The following is a 21770-nucleotide window of genomic DNA, read 5'->3' as shown; positions in this document are numbered from 1 at the left end:
TTGCTTTGTAACTTTTTATAAATTTCATTTACATTATTTTTCCTGGAAATTGAAAATCAGATTTTGAAAATGGTATAATATTTTGGGATGACTTAAAAACACAGCTAAATAATTAAACTCTTACCACTTTTGTTTTAAACTTCTCCAGTTTCATACTTACTGCATCAGTCAACATACTACTATGGCCTCATTCCACCTGTTTTTGTAGTTTTATTGAGTGTGGAACAGTCTACACTTGTTACATTTTATATATATATTTTAAATAGTTTTATATAGTATTTTATATATTATTTTATAATGTATAAATATATATATATGTAAATATATATATATTTATATAAATATAAATAACATAACCCTGGTCTGTTGAATGCAGGATTTTATCTGTTCCTATAAACATCAAGATCTGAAAGAATCCTTTCTCCTATATCTCATTAAATTAGCTTTTGGACTCTGCATGTGTTTCATTTCCCTGTATAGTAAATTGAGCACTACTTTGATATTGGTCTTCCTTTTCTTTTTCTGCAACAGGATTGCTGTATGTGGTAGGATAGTGATGCTATCTGAAGGTCCTCCTGCTGTCCTATCTTCCTTCTGTTCTCTCGCTCCCTATTTTGGCCTGCTGGTAATTGGGGCAAGGGAGGATGGGTGGATTAAGATGAAATTGCTTTAACTATTTCCCCTTTACTTGAAGGGAGGGGGGCAGTCTCCTGCCCACATTTAAGAAATAAAAATTATCTAGTTTTTGGCACAATCTGTTTTGGGGTTGTGGAGTCTTTTAAAAATCAGAAAAACATTGTAGAGCATTTTTCCAGGAGGAGGAAAATGGATATATTAAGAAATATATTATTATAAGAATCTCAAACTCTGAAGGTAATCCTTGCCTGGGGGTGGTGGGAGTCCATAAATTATAGGTCAGGAACCTCTGCTGTAGCTCCTTTGCTGGTGATAGAGTCAGGCAAACAAATAAGTAGGTTATTAAGACTGGGAAGTAAAGCTGATGTTAATTCAACTCCGGGGAATTAGTGTTTCTCACTATTGCTGTATCTGGGGATTTATTATCCTTTGATCAATTTTTAAACACTTAAATGTAAATGTGTGGCTTTAACAACATATCCTAATATGTAATCTTCATGGTGAACTCTTCTGATGTTGGAACTTTGAATGTGGACATTTGAGAAAAGTAATTGATTTTAGATGTTCCTAAAATAAATCACTGGCTTAGGATAGATCTGTTTTAGTGTTTCCAGATTTTGAAGGAAAAAAAGACTAAGCCCTTGATGTTGAAACTTGGGTATGCCAACTCTTGCTTTGTGCTTAGCAGTAGAATTGTGAAGTCCCATTGGTTGGGTCACTTGTCCTATCATTGCTTTTGCATGAGCCCTCCACTTGACTAGTGTTTCCTGAACATCATTTATTGAATACCATCTTCATGATTTGCCTTCTGTGCACATTTCCTGGCTGTTAAGTCCATTCACTTTATAAAACTTAAATTTATGCAAATAACTATTGTGAAATATGGGATTGAAGTGCTCATTCCTTTCTGTTTGCCACTTAAAGGAATATGTGCATATAGGGGTTTTATTCCACCTGAAATCATCTTTTATCTTCCTAGAGGACAGCAAGTCCATCTTGGGAGACATTCCCCATGTGCTAGAATTTTAAAGCTCTGACCTTGAACCAGAGTATGATCTGTAGAAGCTATCTGTACTTGAAAGTATCAGTGGAGATGAGGGGTCATGGGATGGGTGGGTCCTGCCTGCTGAAATACCCTTTGCTTGGGCAAATGTGTATTGTTCTGAATATGGAGATATTTGGCTGTGTGCATGGCAAAGCTTGGAATCCTAGCTTTACAACAGTTGGTTTGTTTCTTTAACGTGTCTGCCCTCCCATTACCCCCACACATAGGCACTGTGTGTGTGTGTGTATCTAAATTTCCTAAGTTTTATTTTCTTTTGCAGGTTTGATCTTGCTCTTCTACCTAGTCTTTTATGGGTTCCTGGCTGCACTCTTCTCATTTACAATGTGGGCTATGCTTCAGACTCTGAATGATGAGGTTCCAAAATACCGTGACCAGATTCCTAGTCCAGGTAATTATATTGCAGTTATTGTGGCTTTTAACAAAATTTGGTTATATTTTTCTTCACTGTAAATTTTTTACATAGGTAAAAAGTTAAGCCTTAGGGTTAGGTAATGTGAAAATTTTGATTTTTGTTGTTAAATATTTACATACTGATAAAAAGACCTTTTATATTTACATACTGATTTGAAAACCTGTTCTATTTACGTAGTGATATAAAGACCTGAGCTGATAAATCTTGAGTCCTTTGCCAGGAATAAGCAGAAATGAATATTGACAATTATAGTGAAGCCAAATTTGATCAGTATGGTCAATGGATGGCTTTTGCAAATATTGTTTAGCATTTTCACTTGGCCTTGAGTAATTTACTTACAAAGTAAACATTTTAGCTCTAGCTTGGGCTAGAGCATCAGTCTTACAAAGCTTCATAGTTTTAATGGCTTAATATGGAAGTGGTAAGAAATATTAAATAATGATACATCAGAGAATAAAATGAGTATACTGTTACTGTGTTCAATTCTTCTCTGTTGTCTTAAGGAAAAATTATTCTCCAGGGTTGTCCACTACAGAAGAAAATCTCAACTGAAACACTAATTTGAATGCCAGCTTTACCTTCGTTATTGGACATGGCCGTTCAAGGTGCTGGCACTTTCTATAGAGGAATATAACAATGTGCAGAACTCCAGTATAAATAATTCCCAAAAATGTGAACAACCTTTAGAGATACTAGAGAAGGGCAGGCTTCTCATGGAGGACTGGGATTTGGACAGCAGGCAGGGTGGGCAGGCAGGCCAGTGAAGGGACGAGTGTAGTAGAATGTTTCCTTTTGGAGCAGTGGTTCTCATCCAGCAGTGATTTGCTCCCCAAGGGCCTTGTGGTTGTATCTGGAGACAGTTTGTATTGTTACACCTCGAGAGATGCTGCTAATGAGCAGAGGTCAGGGATGTTGCTTAACATCCTACAAGGCACAGGACAGCCCCCTGCAACAAAGAGTTGTCCAGCCCAAAAGGTCAGTAGTGCTAAGGTTGACGAACCCTGAACTAGATCTTGGCTCATCGTATGGATTTATGAGCCATATCAACAGCCAGACTACACCACTTTCCCCAGCCATCTTTTCTTGAACATTTTGTTCTAATGACTTTTCCTTGGTTTGCTGTTAACATTTGTGTAAACATCAGGAATCACTCTTTTCTCTTTTTTAGTTTATTTGACCAAGTATCAGAGACTAACTCCATACTCATTTTTCCCTCACCTCTCATTGTAGCATTTTCTTCTACCTAGACTAATCCTAAGATAACTATTTTTCTTGCTAAGTTATGTGACTTTATTACCAGTGAACATGATCTGATCTATTTCAGAAATAAACTGTTTACAATTGCATGAATAATATAAGCAATAAGATGCGTTCCATATATTCAAGTTTCAAACCAAGTTCCTTAAAATTATTTACAAGTATATTATAGTACTTAAAGTCTTATCATTACCTTAAATAAATATATATGTACACACATACATATGTATATATAACACTGGATGAATATACATTAGTTTGTTAAAATATTCTCTTTACAAAGGGATTAAGGATAATATTTTTTCTTCCTACTTGTACGTTCTACATTATATGCAGTATTTAATATACTGTTTTTTTTGCATTGACCATATTTTATTTTTATTTAAAAAAAAGTTTTTTTAACGTTTATTTATTATTGAGAGACAGAGTGTGAGCATGGGAGGGGCAGAGAGAGGAGGAGACACAGAATCTGAAGCAGGCTCCAGGCTCTGAGCTGTCAACACAGAGCCCAACGCGGGGCTCGAACTCAAAAACCGCAAGATCATGACCTGAGCCGAAGTCGGATGCCCAACTGACTGAGCCACCCAGGCGCTCCTTAATTTTATTTTTAAATAACATTATTTCCATAATATTGTTTCTACCCGGTAAAATAAATGCTGGTTTGAAATTGGTACATAAAATATACATACATATAACATAAACCCTGCCCATCACACCCCAACAAACATGCACATTGTATGCACACATTCTCATATTCCAGTGGTTTAAATTGTAAGGTGATAGAGGAGTTATTATAGTTTTTGCATTCCGTTGATGATCTTCATTTTGAGTAAGATAAGACTTTATTTGGAGGACTTTAGCATACCGTGTATAAAATCTACCTGTACTGTACATGCCTGCTTTGGTTTTTTACTTAAGAGTTTCAAACACGTTGTTAAATAGCAAGTTACTAGGGCTCCAAGAGCATTGTTAGGCAAGGTCTAAGAAGTAATGGGTATCAGAAGTTCAGTTTTAGGGGCACCTAGCTGGCTCAGTTGGTAGAATATGTGAGTCTTCATTTTGGGGTTGTAAGGTCAAGCCCCACTTTGGGTGTAGAAATTACTTAAAATAAAATCTTGGGGCACCTGGGTGGCTCAGTCAGTGGAGCATCCGACTTCGGCTCAGGTCATGATCTCACAGTTCATGAGTTCGAGCCCCACATCAGGCTTTGTGCTGACAGCTCACAGCCTGGAGCCTGCTTTGGATTCTGTCTCCCTCTCTCTCTGCCCCTTCCTGGCTCATGCTCTGTGTCTCTCTCTCTCCTTCAAAAATAAACATTAAAAAAAAAAATTGCTGGAGAGAGTGTTTAAAAAAATAATAAAATAAAAATCTTTTTTAAAAATTCAGTTTTAGACTTCCATGTCTTAAAGTTTTTGCAAATTGCATCATTGAAAAATCCCTTAGGAGCACCTGGGTGGCTTAGCCATTAAGCATTTGACTCTTGATTTTCGACTTAGGTTATGATCTCATGGTTCATGAGATCAAGCCCAAACATTGGGCTCCCTGCTGAACAGCACAGGGCCTGCTTGGGATTTTCTCTCTCCCCTCTCTCAAAATAAATACAATCAGTCATGTAGGGGTGCCTGGTTGGCTCAGTCATTGGAGCATCCAGGCTCTTGATTTTGGCTCAGGTCATGATCCCAGGGTGGTGGGATCGAGCTGTGTTGGGCTCTGCACCAAGTGTGGCACCTACTTAAGATTCCCTCTTTCTCTCTTTTCCTCTGCCCCTCTTCCCTGCTCATGTGCGTGCTCTCTCTATCAAAAAAAAACCCATTAGTCATGTAAAGGAATGTAATCTTTTGTATAAAACACAGATATCTTCATGTGTTTCTTTAAAATTTCTTTAGTTTAGGGACATCTGGGTGGCTTCAGTCGGTTAAGCATCCAACTCTTGATTTTGGCTCAGGTCATGATCTCACGGTTTGTGAGTTCGAGCTCCATGTGGGGCTCTGCCCTGACTGTGGAGCCTGCTTGGGATTCTCTCTCTCTCCCTTTCTACCCCTTTCTCACTTGTGCTGTCTCTCAAATAAACTTTAAAATATATGTGCCTACATATAAAATAAATACTTAAAAAATTAAAGTAAAATTTCTTTAGCAATCTGAATATTTTGTGTTGGGTTTTTCTTAAAATTAGGGGTTTTTAATACAGTTATTTGCAAGCTGCCTTGATTCTCTTACTTTTTTACTTGCAGGATATTATATCCTATTCCTGCTATAAAACCTTAAAAATAAAAGCAAACAATTTCAGACATATACAGATGGTCATTTAATATACTGGACTGTAAGATGTATTATTCATTAAATACTTTTATAAGAAGTCATAAAGTTTTTGCCCAGAGATTTTGCAGTGGATGGAAAATCAGGCATAGGGGATTATCTAAATCCAAGTGATCTCTGGTTTGTTTATGTAAGTGAATAGGGAGTTTAATTGGGAGGTCTTTTGTGTTGAATATAGAAGATTTGCTCTGCTATTTAGGAACATTGTTTCATCATATTTGGGTAGCTTTGCATCTAGTTTAACTCAAGATCAATGCAAACCAATACAGGCAAGGATTTAAAAGAAACTGGATCTGATCTAAAATGTTAACACTATTTTAAAAAAAAAAAACAAAAAATAACAAAAAAAGAACTAGAGATCTGTGAGCAGCAGTTTTAATGGAAATTAAAACAACCCTTGTCATTTGTATATTTTCAGATTCAGTGCAAGGCATAGCATCTCTAATAACTTTGGTATGGGAAATGTTTAGAGGCTAGTGAAAATGTTAGGATTGTTCTTAAGCCTGGGTGCAAGGCTGAATTAATAATCTAGATCGGATGCTTTTAAAACAAAGAAAGCGTACATTAAAGTTGGAAGCCTGATTATGTTTCCTTACAGATAAGTATGCTTACATTTTCTTTTCATAAACTCATGCAACATGTTCTGTATACATGGGTGTTGACTTGATATGAAATTGTTGGTTATATGCCAAATTCAATATGTGAAAACCACATTTGAATTATAGAGCAGTGTTTATTATTGAAGGAAGAATATTCAACCATAGAGTTAAAATTTTATAGGCCTCTTCCACTGAAAAAGTTTTATGTATGTTTCCATACAGTTGTAATTTGAATGACTAAAGTGCTGAGACTGATTTGCTAAAACTTTTCTGATTAATAGCAAATTGACAAAACCTAAAAATATTTGAAAGAAAAATGAGTGTAGGAAGTAAAAAGTAAAATTTGCATCTTTTAAAATCAGGAACAGAGCAATTATAATTTAACTGTAGATTATCAGATTTCAGGGAGGTTTTTAGTTGGTAATGCCTGAGATGATTTTGCAGATTTCCAATTCTCTTCATTTTAGATGTCTGTACCTTCATAATCAACTGAGAAGTTCTTGATAATTTCAGCATACCTATGAACACAGTTTTCCATGTAATTTACTGAGATCTGCCCCTTAGGTATAAGAATAAGCAGAAAGAAGGGAATTTGCTGCAGTTAATCTTTCCCCTTTTCTTTTATCTCTGTATAGGACTTACGGTTTTTCCAAAACCAGTAACTGCATTGGAATATTCATTCAGTGCGTCTGATCCAGAGTCCTATCAAAGGTACACTGAAGACCTTAGGAACTTTCTAAAACGTAAGTATTTTTCTTAGAGTGAGGTAAAAGATTTTAGGTACTGAGAAACTGGTACCAAATAATGATTACTTTTAGAAACCTCTTTCTTAGAGTCTGTTTTACCTTTTGTTTTGTTTTGTTTTTCTCTTAAACTCAGTCAAATCAGAACACTGGCAAGTACATTTTATAATTAGTCATGAGAATATTCTAACTTATGAAAAGACATAGGGGTCTAAGCTCAATGGGCAGTTGAATTTGACTTTTCTGTATTAAGTATATGAATAAATCTATTTAGAGACATGACATTTATATCTGCATTAAAAAGCATTTGACTAATAAAGCAAACTGAATTATACAAAATAATGCCTCTAAGCATTTGGATCTTTTGAATCCAATGTAGTACTTGTGGAGGGAACAAGGAATGATGTTTGTTATTTAAAAACAAAACAAAACCAGGGGTGCCTGGGTTGCTCAATTGGTTAAGCATCCAATTCTTGATTTTGGCTAAGGTCATGATCTCCCGGTTTGTGGGTTCAAGCCCTGTGCTAACTGCACTGAGCCTGCTTAGGATTCTCTGTCTCTGTCTCTCTCTCACACACACCAAAATAAATAAGTAAACGTAAAAACAGAACAAAACCAGGGGTGCCTGGGTGGCTTAGTCGGTTGAGCATCCGAATTGTTATTTTGTCTCAGGTCATGATCCCGGGGTTGTGAGATTGAGCCCCACAGCAGTGTGGAGCCTACTAAGATTCTCTCTCTCTCTTCTTTTGCCTCTCTCCCCCACTCATGTTCTAATTTAAAATAAATAAATAAATAGGGGTGCCTGGGTGGCTCAGTCGCTTGAGCATCCGACTTCAGCTCAGGTCATGATGTCACAGCTGGTGGGTTCCAGCCCCGCGTCGGGCTCTGTGCTGACAGCTCAGAGCCCGGAGCCTGCTTCAGATTCTTTGCTTCCCTCTCTCTCTCTGTTCCTAACCCACTCACATTCTGTCTCTGTCTCTCTCAAAAATAAACATTCTTTTAAAGAATGAAAATAAATAACCCATCCAAATACATATCTGCTGTGGGTTTTGGAGTTGCCAGTCTGTAATGCTTTCTAATAGTTGTCCTAGCCCAGTTTTCCTCCTGTTTGGTTTAGCCTACCTCTGTGGTGTTACCATTCACATGAATAATCATCACATGCCCTGGCCTGTTGATTCATGATCACCTCACCTCTTCCAGATCTACATTCATTCCTTAGAACACGTAGGACCCCATTGCCAAAATCACTGAGGCTTTCCTGACACAACCTTGTAGTTTAATTGTTTAACTTTCCCTCACTATTCTACCTCATTGGGACTTCCACTTCACTGACCCTTTTATTTTGTCCCATCCTCTTCTCCCTAACTTCCCTTTTTACTAAGCTTATTAATTCCATGGTTTTTCATTTCCCTTTCAGTTTTGCCAGTACTCTAAAATCCTTTGCCTGTCAGTCTGTTATAAAATGCACATGGATGAAGCCACATAGTTCTCCTAGATGAAACCATATAATTCCTGAATGAAGGCCCTTCCTTTGAGCCTGCCCCTAGCAGGCTGCTGAAGGCTTTCCATGGGACTATTTAGCACTGTGAATACTTGACCACCTCCCTCAAATAGAACTGCTCTATTTCCTGGCAATCCTGCTGAATTTCTCTGGATAATTCTTAGAGGATTATTTCCAATTTCTATTCAAACCTCTAACCCTTTTCCTCTATATAGAACTCACTTCATATAACTTGCTTCCCTGCTTCAAAAAGTAATGGAAGGACTCAGATGGGAACTCCTGCAGTTTCCTCATTACTAGAAAAGCCAACCTACAGTTACAGCCATTTTGTGTGTGATATTTCTCCTGCTCTGAGGCCTTTCCTTGCATAGGCCACCTGTACCGGTCCTGCTTTGGATCTCTTCCTCTTCCATGGTCTTGGGAGCATTGTTTACTCTCCTTTTCCTGTATATTTAGCCTCTCTTTATTGGATCCTTCTTGTCAGCATGCAGAATTCCTCAACTTCCTCTTATCTTAAATCAAAAACCTCAATCCTACACCATCCACTTGACTTTCTAAATCTTTCCTTGATAGTTCTTTAAGGATGTTTTTGTGAGCGTATAATCCATGGCTTAAAAATCAAATAGTAAAGAAAGTTCTGTAATGAAAACAGTTTCCTGCCGTACTCTTTTCTAGCTGCAGTCCTTTTAATTTCCTCGACAAATATTTTTTCAAGGCTGTCTTTATGTCACGCACTCTTTGAAGTTTAATCAGTGAACACAGGAAAAAAATGTGTGTTCATGGAGCTTGTAGTCCAGTGGTGTACAGGAAGGTGATGAGTGCTGGGGAGAAACATGAGGCAGAGAACGGAGATGGGAAGGGTTGTAGTTTTGAACAGGGAGGTCCAGGAGGCCTCATGGAAGGGGGCCCTTAAGGAGGATATCAAGATGAGGGAACTGACCTGAAGCTTATTTATAATGCCCAGCACATTCAGGGTTTATCAGGAAAGCTGGAGGAGCTGGATGGAGTAAGCCAGGGCAAGAGTTTTAGGAGGTTAGGGAAGTAAAGGATGGGTTGTGTGGGTCCTTAGAGGCCATCACTAAGTTCTTTGGTTTTTACACTGACCAAGTGGGAGGTTTTTAAGCAGGGAATAACATCATCTCACTCCCAACTTTTAAAGGATCACTCAGGCTGCTTTTTTGAGACTGTGGGTTGAAGGGTACAGGGAAGCTAGTCAGGAGGCCATTACACTAACCAGATGAGTAGAATGGTGGCTTGGCAAGAAAGGAAGCAATGGAGGCTGTAAATGTTTTTTTAACCTTTATTTATTTTTAAGACACAGAGAGCATGAACAGGAGAGGGGCAGAGAGAGAGACAGACAGAAGTAGGCTTCAGGCTCTGAGCTGTCACCACAGAGCCCAACTCAGGGCTCGAACTCACCAATTGTGAGATCATGACCTGAGCTGAAGTCGGACTCTAAACCGACTGAGCCACCCAGGCCCCCCTCCCCCTCCCTTTTTTTTTTTAAGCCTTTATAGGTTGTGAGTAATTTGATTCTGGATACATGTTCAACAGGAAAGAACTTCATGCTCTTGAAATTTCTCTTATGGTATTTTTTTCTGTATTTCTGTTATACTTTCCTTCTAGCTGTTGATTTATCACTTTTATATATTGTCTTTACTTCCTGCCATGACAGATGAGCATTTACTTCACATGCCTCAGACACTCCATCCTACAACCCAGTTTAGTAATTATTTTTAGTTTTGCTATTGGCTGCCTTTCTATACTTAATCTTTATGTCTTATTCCATCATCTATAGACACTCTTCTGGCTCCCTTATTTGTACATTGTTATTTGAGGTATCCTCTTAAGTCCTTTTTTTTTTTTTTTTTTTTTTTTCCCTGGAAAACTCTTTAGAGCTTTTCCCTTCCTGCCATAGTCTGTACTAGTAACTGTTTAGAACTTTACTATACAGCTGTCATTTTGGGACTCTTTTTTAATCACTTTAGCTGGATCCACTGTTTCTTGGCTCCTGCCTTTTTTCTTAATTTACTGCCTAGTTTTGGTGGAGTATATTTATTCTCAAATAACTTCATAAGAAAAGATACATGAAATGTAAATTTTGAGTCCTTTCATTTCTGAAAATGACCTCAGTCTGCATTTATAGGTGGTAGTTTAGCTGCATCTAGAATTTTAGTTACTTTGTATTGCCTTTTTTCTCCTCCACAAGGCTGGATTTTTACTTTGTTTTTATATGTATTTCCTTGGGGTTCTAAAATTTACTTTAGTTTCAGTATTTAAAATACCACTTTACTGGGGGGCACCTGGGGTGGCTCAGTGTTAAACATCTGACTCTGGATTTCACTGTCTCACAGTTCATGGGTTTGAGCCCTACATGTGGCTGTGTGCTGACAGTGTGGAGCCTGCTTGGGATTCTCTGTCTCCCTCTCTCTAAACTTAAAAAATAAAATAGAACTTTACTGGGAACTTGATGGAGATCTTTCAGGATGAAGGCTTAGGTTAATAAATTATTATCTTTCAAAAATAATTTCACAGAAATTACCTTCTACTAATTACTTTGATCATTTCCACAACTCAGTTTTCTGGTTCTTTCTAGAACTGTTCTCTTAGTTGGCTCTTAGATCTCTTGTTTTTCTCTCATTTTCTACTTTTTCAGTTGTCATTGCTGAGTTTTAGGAAAGCCTTTCTGCTGTTAAAGTGTACCATCTCTGGTTAAAAGATACATTGTCTTCTCTTTTTTCTAATAGATACTGCTTACAATTTGAAGTTTCATTCTGTTCAAATTACCTCTTTACTTTTAGGTCTTTATAGACACACCCACTCATTGACCTTTTTCTTATTTTAGACTTTCCTCGGGTGTATAGGGCTCTTTGGTTACTCTGTCTGGGGTCAGTGACCTGTCTGTGTCCCTATGATACCTTGGACTTGGGGGTAGGGGGTTCTTCATAATGTGACCATCATACAACCCCCTGCATTGTGGTTTTGTATGGAAGTAGAACATGGCACAATTAATACAAAAGTGGTCACTGAACGAATGGATATATTACCAAAAAGTGTATGCAGTAAAAGCCCGTGGGAAAAATTGGTGAAAGCCTTGAATATCTCTTGCAAAATGATCTTTATGATTGTGCCACCAGAGTCAAAAAGGAAGTGATGAATGTCATATGATAGGTGTACCTCTTGTGTTATAAAAGTTTACCCCACCTCCCAAATATTTGAATCATTCTTTTAAATGAGTACATAATTCCAATTATCATCTAATTTTTTATATATATAAGATGAAACTAAAGATTTTTGACAATTTTCCCCCAAAGTAAAGATCTGCACTTTCTTGTAAATACATTTACTTTGCAATTTTTGTTCCTGTTTTGGTTGAATTCATTTTAAGTGACCTTTTTCTGGTACCAGTTGTACCCACACACCAACAGTTCTTATTGAGGCACTGTGGTAGATCTTAACTATTTATTAGTATCTTTCAATAAACACACTCATTGAGGGCAGGGACCACGTCAGGTTTGCTCACTGTTGTGCCACTTTTGCCTAATACTGTGCCAGTGTGGAGCAAACAGCAGAAAAACCATCGTGTGTCTCTCCCTCTCCTTTCTTCCCCATCTCCAAATTGTAACCATTTTACTCCTTTATCACTGAGCTTATCTAAGATGTTACCTCTAGGGGCGCCTGGGTGGCACAGTCGGTTAAGCGTCAGACTTCAGCCAGGTCACGATCTCGCCGTCCATGAGTTCGAGCCTCGCGTGAGGCTCTGGGCTGATGGCTCGGAGCCTGTTTCCGATTCTGTGTCTCCCTCTCTCTCTGCCCCTCCCCCGTTCATGCTCTGTCTCTCTATGTCCCAAAAATAAATAAAAAACGTTGAAAAAAAAAAAAAAAATAAGATGTTACCTCTAACTTAATATTAACTCACAGGTACCTTTGATGCTTAGCTTTGTTGTAGTCCCTGCTGAAGAGCGTTCCATAGCACTCTGTGTCTGTAGGCCCTTCAGTTAAAATTGTGTGTTTTCCCTGTTACATTGTAAATTCCGTAGGGGGAGAAGTGGCAATGCCTTTTTATGTTCTCACCTTTCTTTTTAAATTGGTGTATAGTTTACACATGTTACATTAGTTTCAGGTGTACAGCATAGTGGTTGGACAGTTTATAGGTTGTCATTATCTTTTTGCGCCATGAGCTTTCAGATAATGCAATAGTCATGGCTGGCGCCACCTGATGGTAACAGAAGGCATTGATCTGTAATCCAGTTTGTTATTGTTGAATGCAGTAAACATCTGAAGTGTTACAGCTTCGTAAACCTGTTAAAAGTTGGACAAACTTAACATTCTTTACCTAGAATAGTAATATGGTAATTAGCACGTTCTTTTTGTTTTTGAAGAGTGTTGTCCAAAGGATGATGTATTCCTAGTTGTATTTAAGATCTATTTCTAGCTGATCTATATACACATATATGTTTTCTTTTTAGCATATGATTTAGAAGAACAGAAGAATCTCACAGCTTGTCCTGACCGAGTGCTTTTTGTACAGAAGGGTCCAATTTATCATGCATGTCAGTTTCCTCTTGCCTTACTTGAAGCATGCAGTGGTGTGGATGATCCAGAGTTTGGCTACTCCAGAGGAAATCCTTGTATTCTTGTGAAAATGAACAGAGTATGTACCTATATTGCTGCTGCTGCTTTTTTTCTAATATCCTCTATTGAGTAGTTTGGAACTGTTTTTTTCTCATTTAGGGGTAACTTGCATAAAAGGTTAGCAGTGATATTAATTGACCTTTAGAAAGTGAATACAGCAAAAACCAAGACTGGTTTATTAAATCAATCATGGATTAGGGAAGTAAAACAACTTACGCTTTTCCCTTTTTAGTTACATGCATTTATAAAGGCATAGGTTAATGCTTCAAGGGGCAGGTATTCCGGTTGTCATACATAAAGCATGGTTTTATTAACGTGCAGTGCTCATCTTTGAATCATCTTTGAATTCGGTTATAAATTTAAAATTCCGTTGAGAATCTATTAGGCTTTAGTTTAAACTTTGAATATTTAGTAGCAAAGCATAGTTTTATAGTGTATGTTCATATAATTGAAAAGTAGAGATACAAATAAAATTGCATTATAACGAGCTCAGTGGGGTGTTACAGTTGTAACCAAAGTAGTAGCATTTTGCTTTGGTGTCCAGAAGATGTTCCTGAATTATATAGCCATTAGAAAATTTTGAAGCTCATTAGCTTCTCTGTGTGTTAGTAAGTATGACCTGGGAGGCATTGTGCAAAAGAAGATGCTTTTCTTATGTAATAAGTGATCTCTAACCCCTGTACCTTTCTGCTCTATAAATATTGTATTGCAGAGCTGTGTTCTGACACAGTTACCCTATTGAGGCCTGCAAGGTCTCCCTTGAAGAATGAGGTTATTCCTGATCATTTACTCCAAGAAAAGGCAGTTTCTTAAACAGGTGGAGACCTCTCAAGATCATGAGTTTATCACTAAAGTTACCCTTGATAAGCCAATTGCTACCATCTCTTGGCACAGCTAAATAAAGAGTTTCCCTATAGGAAGAGCCAGCTAGACCCCGACGTACCCAGACTGACACCCCTCCTGTCTCTCCTCCTTTCCCCACATGGACAATAACAAGTTCCTAATTATCCCATCGTACTCTAGAGACCGTTCTGAAACATTGCCTGACACATAGTAGGTACTCAAGAATAATTATAGTCGGATGTTCCAGCAAGACTTCATTAAAGTTAACCAAATAAGCCAAGAGTAATGGGAAACTTGACAGTCTAGCTTGTAAGATGAAGTAAATGTATTTACCTTAACAGAAATGCCTTTTAGAATCCCAGCCTTCCAGAAGTGAATATCTTCATAAAGTCTAGATTCCTGGAAAATCTATTCCGAGTATAAAGCCAAGAGAAGTTCCAGTTCCTTCTCCTACAGGACCAACCTTCCAAGCTTGTTTTTCTCTTTCAGTATGTCCTCTTTGAATGCAGAGGGTCTGAGATTATACTTGGCTGATGGGACATGGCTTTACAGGGCATGACAAGATGACAACATCAAGCTCAAGTATGGATCATTCATGAGCTATGCATGCTGAGTGTAGCAGGGGATTTAATCCCAGTAGAGTTTGTTCCAAAGTCCTCACATAGGCAATGATAGTTAAAGATGTTGATATTATTTAGGTTCCATAATACTTACCTCTTGGGAGGAATATTTACATTTACAGGCATTCACATGTAAAATGAATATAACTTCAAAACATAAAAAGATCCTCCCACAAAATAAATATCTATTGCCATTCAGAGTTAGTTATATCAGCTACATACATGAAAGTAGCTTTATTACGTAGAACTGAATGGTACTGTGTCTTAAAATGGGATTCATCCCAGTGTATGCATTTTTGTGGAATAGATCGATGGGAAATACGGTAAGGCTCCATGCAAGCTTTATGGAAACAAATGTTGAGGGTTTGACCTAATACAGTTTCATGAAAAACAGTTTTATTGTGCTTCTGCAATTCTTACGTTTGCATTAAAAGTTTCTGTTTGCTTCTTGGTCTAAGGGTAGCAAAGTGCAATACTGTGTTTTATTCAGGAACTGATTTATTTTCTGCACTGCCCCAATACAATAAGACAGCAAATTGGTAAGATTATTATATTAAAAAGTCCATTGTAATCCTCTACCCAAAAGTAAAAGGCAGATTTAATAGGGTTTTAATACCTAGAGTTGATATGCATCTCAACCCTTCCATCTCTGGGTCCCTAGCAACAACGCAGGAGGTTCTTTCATATACATTTGTAATGTTTCAATTAGTTTTTCTTTTCCTTAGATAATTGGATTAAAGCCTCAAGGAGAACCAAGGATAGAATGTATTTCAAAGGTTAGTATTCAAAAAGCTTTAGTATATCTGAATATTTTAAAAGTCTGTGAGTCTTAGTCATTGTTTTTTCTTCCTGTCCCTTTTTGAAAGTCCTCTGTAGTGCCAATCTTAGAAGAATAAAATTCCACCGAACTTTGGGTGTAGAGCCCTTCTCTACTTGCAAATGATAATTCCTGAAAACGTGTTTTCCATGAGCATTGATTTCACAGACACTGCCTTTGCATATACCATCTTTCATTGATTCTGAGATCACTTTTTTCTAGCTTAATAACACAAATTGGGGATGGCCTTATAGTTAATTGCATCTTAATACTGTATCGTAAGAGTTTTTTCTATCTTAATAGTACATAAATCGGTGTACATCAATGGCATCTGAGATTTCAGGAAACAGGATACATTTTCCTTAAGGTGGAGGCAGTATTTTTCTCTCCTACCCCTACTTTATTTTCTTCCAGAGTGCTGTGAAGTTTTCATCTCATAACTTCTTTTGTTTTCTCTCCATGCTGCAAGTGCAACTAAGACAAATATGTAAATTGATGGGTAAGAGTTCTAAGGAGAAATGTAAAGTTCTACATTTAATTTTATTGTTGTGCAAAATATTAGCATTCCAGCTCTAAATCTATGTCAAAGGTATTTTACTTGAAATGTTACTTTGAAATCACTTCTCAAGTTGTTTGTGAAGAAAATTATATTCCTTTTCGCCTTGAATGGATTTCTTATGTGGGCAGAAATCTCTTGCTCCGTGGTTCTCAAATTCATTCATGCATCAGAATCACTTGGAGGACATTTCGGGTCCCATTCCCAAAGTTTCTGACTCCCTAGTTTTGGGGTGAGGCCCAAACTTGGCATTTCTAACTCAAGTTTCCAGGTAATGGTGATGCCGATGGTCTGGGGCTCATGCTTTGAGAATTTCTGCTTTAGAGTATCCTTACTTCTTTTGAGTATTCACTATTTAGACTAGAATAAAAAGCCAGAAAGTTTGTGGCTTCTCATCTGGGTTGAAGTATAAGTGTGTGAATCCTCGGCAGTTCCCTTTACCTCCTTATACTAACATAGCTCAGTCAGTATGCTGCTTACAACCAGATGCTACATCTAAGCTGAGCTTTTCTTGATAAATCCTGCTGAAAATGAAGTAAGCTTATGCTAGTATCTCTTAAGATGAAAAGGAAGCATTATGGCTATGAGATACATTTAGAAAAAGCAACTATTCTGTTCTTGCTTGCAAGCTTTCCAAGTAGGAAGTTTCTGAGGCTCAGGTGCCAGGCTCCGGCCAGGTTAGATGTGCTACTTTCGTGACCATGTAGGACTGTGTATCTGGACGCAGGAGCTTTTGCCTTTGTGTGTGAGTGGACCACACTGATAAGCTTGGAGCAGGGGCTCTACGGGGCCAATGCTACTAAGAAAGGAAAGCACATTTTGGCCAGAAGGCCAAAAGCTTTAGTAAACTTCTTTCCTAAGATTTCAATTTTGTGAACCTTTGGGCAGTATAAACAACTCCATGTAACTGTTCCCTTAGGGTTTAAACTGGACTTCTATCTATTGGATATCCTTTGCTTCTAGAATAGTTGGTGGAAATGTTAATGAAAAATCCTGGTCTAATGACTCAGATTTCAGTTTGTTGTCCCTTTTGCTTTCAAGAGTTACGTGTAAAGTATATAAACTAGATGGGGATTTTGTTAATTGAGTTGTGGAATATTTTTGTTTTTAGAAAGCTTGTAAAATTTTGCCTAGTACTCCTAGGTTAGTCACAAAGGAGTAATAGGTGGGGTGCGTACATTTTAGAGGTGGTTCTGTAGGGCAGATGGCCGCATTTATTGCACATCATAGTTGCTGTTTTCCATTACATTTGTCTTGTATCTTGTACTCTTAAATTTGATCTGCTTTAATTGCGTTTATGTAAGAGTTCTGAAAATTCTGAAATATTGAGGACAACATGCTCTTGAGCATTTAAAAGATGGTTCCTACAAAAGATGGAATATTCATTTTGTCATTTTTTCAATTTTTTCTATAAAAATAAATCCTATTAATATAGAAAAATGCAGAAGAAAAAGGTAAATGCCTACCCATTTCCAATTTGTGTTCTTCAAGTCTTTTAAGGGTGGCGACTGTATAAAAAAATGTGATTTTAAAACTGTTTTCAGTGGAACTTAGTGACTGTCAGTTGCTCCTAGTTTCTAATATGATGTCATTCATATACTTAGAAAACTGTGACATGTATGCTTCACCCTAAAGTATCTCAGTATTCAGATATGCATAATTTCTAAATGTTTATTTTAACAGAAGGTATAAAAAGCACAAGTTTAAGTAAAAGCCTGCCAGTGTTACGTTTTTGGTACAAACCAAGAGAACAATGAAGAGTCACCCTGGGTGATCTTGAGCATGTCGTCTTAACTGAGCCTCAGTTCCCCTCTTTGTAACTGATCCTGCCCACTTAAGAGTGTTGGACCTAAATGAGGTCAGTGTAAGTTAAGTGTGGTGTCTGGCTGGAATTTCCAGCTCAGTAAACTATAACCCAAAGAAAACCTCCTTTATGTGTTGGGGAACATCTCTGTTTCTGTGAAGTAGGCTCATGTATTAAGAGAAAATAGGTTAAACAAAAGCAATTAGTACAGAAGGGCACTCATCACAGTGATTATTTTTTAATTATAGAGTACAAATGTAGGGTGGTGACTGAACATGGTTTTTACTGTTTCTCTTAGCCTTGTCAGCTTCTGTGGGGTAGCATCACTCTTTGCTTTGTGCCGTCTTGCTTTGTCACTTGTTCCTCACACGTGCTACTCGTGATAGAGAAGCAGAGTAGGACTTCTCCTTAGAGGAGATTCTTAGATTTGCTATAGTGTTTCCTGTGTGCTTTACAAAATAGAAATTAGGATGCAAGCATTTTCTAATATTTTAATTAGCGCTTAGTAAACTTCCACTGATTTTAGTCCATGTCATCTACTCATTGTGTGTTAAAGTTACTCATTAAAATTAGTCCTATTCAGAATGTGTTACTTGAGAATTCTCTATCAAGAACAGATGATAATAGAGATATCATCATGGGTTGGATTGTGAGGGATTAACTTGTATATTTGTCATGTTTATTAGTTTAAGTACATGGAATATAATTCCAGTAATTTCAGTACTTTGATTTACACGTGCTCATAAATTCAAAGGTATTTAAATTGGTTGAGAAGACTTTTGCTTGGAGTATCTTAATTTTTCCTAATAGCTTTTGTCACTTGCATCATAGTTTACCCTTCTGGTTACCATTACTAAGCACAGAAAACTTTGGGACCTGCTGCCTCCTAGGCCAGCCACACATTCTACAGTGTGGAAGCACAGTATTTTAAGTCATTTCAGGAATACACTGGTCCATACAGACTGGTGCATTCCTGCTGTCAGTGGCTGGAGAACTGGCATTTTAGTAGTTAGAGGCAGATAAGATTTTAAGACAGTGTATGAATAGATGTTGGGCTGTGAGTTAGAAGGGACTCTCATGGAACAGCTTGTAGGGTTTATCAGGAAATGTAAAAAGAATCAGGATAGTTTATGTTCAAGGATTTAAATCAAGATTAGCATATCTGTTCTCAAAAATACACTTGAATTAATGCAGTTGGGATAGCATTGTAACATCATCATACTGTTTATAATTGATATTGCCTTAATATACATTTTGGTTTTTGTGACCTAAAAAGAGGTTTCTTTTGTTTTCTACTTTAGAGTGAAAACACAGCAGCTCTATCAACTTATCCTCCCAATGGAGCTATAGATTTAAAATATTTTCCATATTATGGGAAAAAACTGCATGTAAGTACTTAGAAGTTCATAAGTGGTTGTGACTCTTGGGAAATTGGTACATCTGTACTAAAATATCACTTGTCGGCAGACACATGTTCTGTGTAATTTGTGTATCTTCTATTCTGGTCTTCAAATGGTGATGCCAAGTAGAGGTTCCCCACCGCCAATCTACAGTTCAAAACGTAAGACTTACGATAAATTTTCAAAATATCATTTTCTCTTTCGTTAAGAATTTGCTTAGAGAGTATACAGAGGTGAAAAAACAAAACGGACAGAATAGTGCAAAGAATTTCTGTAGACCGTTTACCTAGATTTCCCAGGTGTTAGTATTTTACCTCATTTGTCTTTCCAGTCTCTGTAATTTTTTTCCTAAACCATTTGGGACTAATGAAACATGTGCCTCTTGCCCTAAATGCTTAAGTTTTATTTTCCTAAAGACAAGAGGACTATCATCCAATCTACAGACCTAGTCAATATTTTACTAGTTGTTCCAGTAGTGTCCTTTATTGCAAAAGGAAAAATGTTTTCCCAGTGCGGGATATCTCACTGTTACATTTTTGGTCACCTGTAACCTGGAACAGTTCCTCAGTCTGTTTCATGCCCTTGTACTCTTAAATGAACAGAGGCCTTTTGGGGCCTGTTTTGTTTACATTCCTCAACTTGAGTTTGTCTGATGTTTTTCATGATTAAATGTCAGTTTACATCAAAATGTAAAATGTACATTTTTTTGCAAGAATGCCTCAGAAGAAATGTTTTCTGAATTAGCATATCAGGAGGGATGTGGTATTGATTGGTCACATTAGTGGTGATAGTAGTCTTAAACACTAACTTGATTAAGGTGTTATCAGCCAGGTGTTTTTTTGCTTTTTTTTTTTGTAATCAGTAAATATGTGGAGAGAGTAATTGGAGAGTCTACACAGTTCTGTTTCTCCCTTCACTTGAAGCATGTATTGATTCTTGCCTGGGTTGTTCCCAGATGTTTTCTAATTCCATCTTTTCCTTTCTCCATTTACAGGGTGGCATTCTGTTCTGAGAAAGAGCTTTGCCTTCTTGCCACCATTTATTTCCATCTGTATATTGTCATGGACTCATTATCTGTTCTGTTTATTTTGATGCTAAAATTGTCCCAGATTTGGCCAATGAGAGACCTTCAGGCTGGTTCCTGTGTCCTTTAGACATGCTTCCATGATTGTTTCTAGCACTGTAAGACATTCCAGATTCATCTTGTAGTTTCTCTGCCCCAGTCCTGAAATCAGCCCCCTAGTTCCTTTTAGTGAAGAAATGTGTCTAGAAACCACAGTGATGGTAATATAGTTAGGAATATATTTGCATCAGATTATACAGCAACCGTAGTAAGGATATAGGAGGTCTGGGTTATCAGTAGAGTAGTCCTTGGGTGAAAGAGGAAACTCAAACCAAGATTATAGAGAATGTCTAAAAAATGATCATGACACAACCAAATTACAACCTATGGGATACATCTAAAGCCTGATAAAAGGCACAGAACATACATGAAGTTACTGTAGCATTTGAATTAATGTGTTTTCCTTTATTTGCCAGGTGAGTTATCTGCAGCCATTAGTTGCTGTCCAGGTGTCCTTTAATGCTAGCAGCAGTGCCGTAAAAGAAGTAACAGTCGAATGCAAGATTGATGGATCACCCAACCTAAAAAACCAGGATGATCGTGACAAGTTTTTAGGACGAGTTGTGTTCAAAATCACAGCACGTGCATAGTAGGAGTTAGGATCTCCACAGAGTAAATGTTGTGTTGTCTGTCTTCGTTTTATATCAGCTGGACCTGCCATTCTAGAATTATGAGACCACCTTGGAGAAAGGTGGGGTGGTGCATGACACTGGGGTAACATCATAACATGCTTCCAGATCATAGTGTTCGGTGTCCTCTGAAGTAACTGCCTGTTGCCTCTGCTGCCTCTTGAACCAGTGTACAGTCGCCAGATAGGGACCATGAACACCGATTCTGAACATGTAGTACAGGGGGCTTATTTTTATGTGGTTTAATTGCCAAGTGTCTAAAGCTTAATGTGCTGTGCTATGTAAATATTTTATAGATTTAACACTGGTTAACTTCCTATTTTGATGCCAGCAAAGTTGTAGGGATAAAATGGTACCTGAACAACATCAAGTGACTTTCATAGCTGCAAGAAATGTGGTGTGAGGAGAACTTCTGTATGTGAGGAGGAAAAAAGAAAATAAAAGTGGATTTGAAAGGTTGACTTGGATGTTTTGTAAAATTATTTTTTACATGCTGAATTAGTCTGTGGATCTTTTTGATTAAGAGCACAAACTTTCTGTTGTAAAACATGTAAAAAATATATATATACTGATGGGTTTATTTTTAGTGCTGGAACTAAAATCTCTTATCAAGTATTGTAGACCATAGATGAAACAGCATTTTTAAGTTAGCCACTATGAATATGCACCTAATTTTTTATGGAGTTAAATTCATATGATTTAAATTGTACAATAGTTTGTGAAATATATTGTGACTGCTTTTATTTAGCAGACTGTGGACTCTAATAAAAAATATAAATTGTGAAATTTAAAAACTTGGAACTTATTCAAAGC

The 21770-nt window shown here is 37.3% G+C and overlaps 1 protein-coding gene across 1 annotated transcript in view; it reads left to right on the top strand.

Annotated features, from left to right (window-relative positions):
* ATP1B3 (ATPase Na+/K+ transporting subunit beta 3) overlaps positions 1-21418 on the top strand; it is a 47045-nt gene extending 25627 nt beyond the window's left edge. The window contains exons 2-7 of the mRNA XM_045503440.1: positions 1962-2090; positions 6922-7029; positions 13000-13184; positions 15354-15404; positions 19107-19193; positions 20745-21418. Coding sequence (XP_045359396.1) covers positions 1962-2090; positions 6922-7029; positions 13000-13184; positions 15354-15404; positions 19107-19193; positions 20745-20918 — 734 coding nt within the window. The 3' untranslated portion in view covers positions 20919-21418. The remainder of the gene's footprint in view (positions 1-1961; positions 2091-6921; positions 7030-12999; positions 13185-15353; positions 15405-19106; positions 19194-20744) is intronic.
* Positions 21419-21770: the final 352 nt, after the last annotated feature.

The sequence above is a fragment of the Leopardus geoffroyi genome, chromosome C2 (genome assembly GCF_018350155.1).
Source record: "Leopardus geoffroyi isolate Oge1 chromosome C2, O.geoffroyi_Oge1_pat1.0, whole genome shotgun sequence".
Taxonomy (NCBI): Eukaryota; Metazoa; Chordata; class Mammalia; order Carnivora; family Felidae; genus Leopardus; species Leopardus geoffroyi.
Note: the sequence above shows the minus strand (reverse complement) of the source record. Positions and strands in the feature narration are given on the sequence as shown.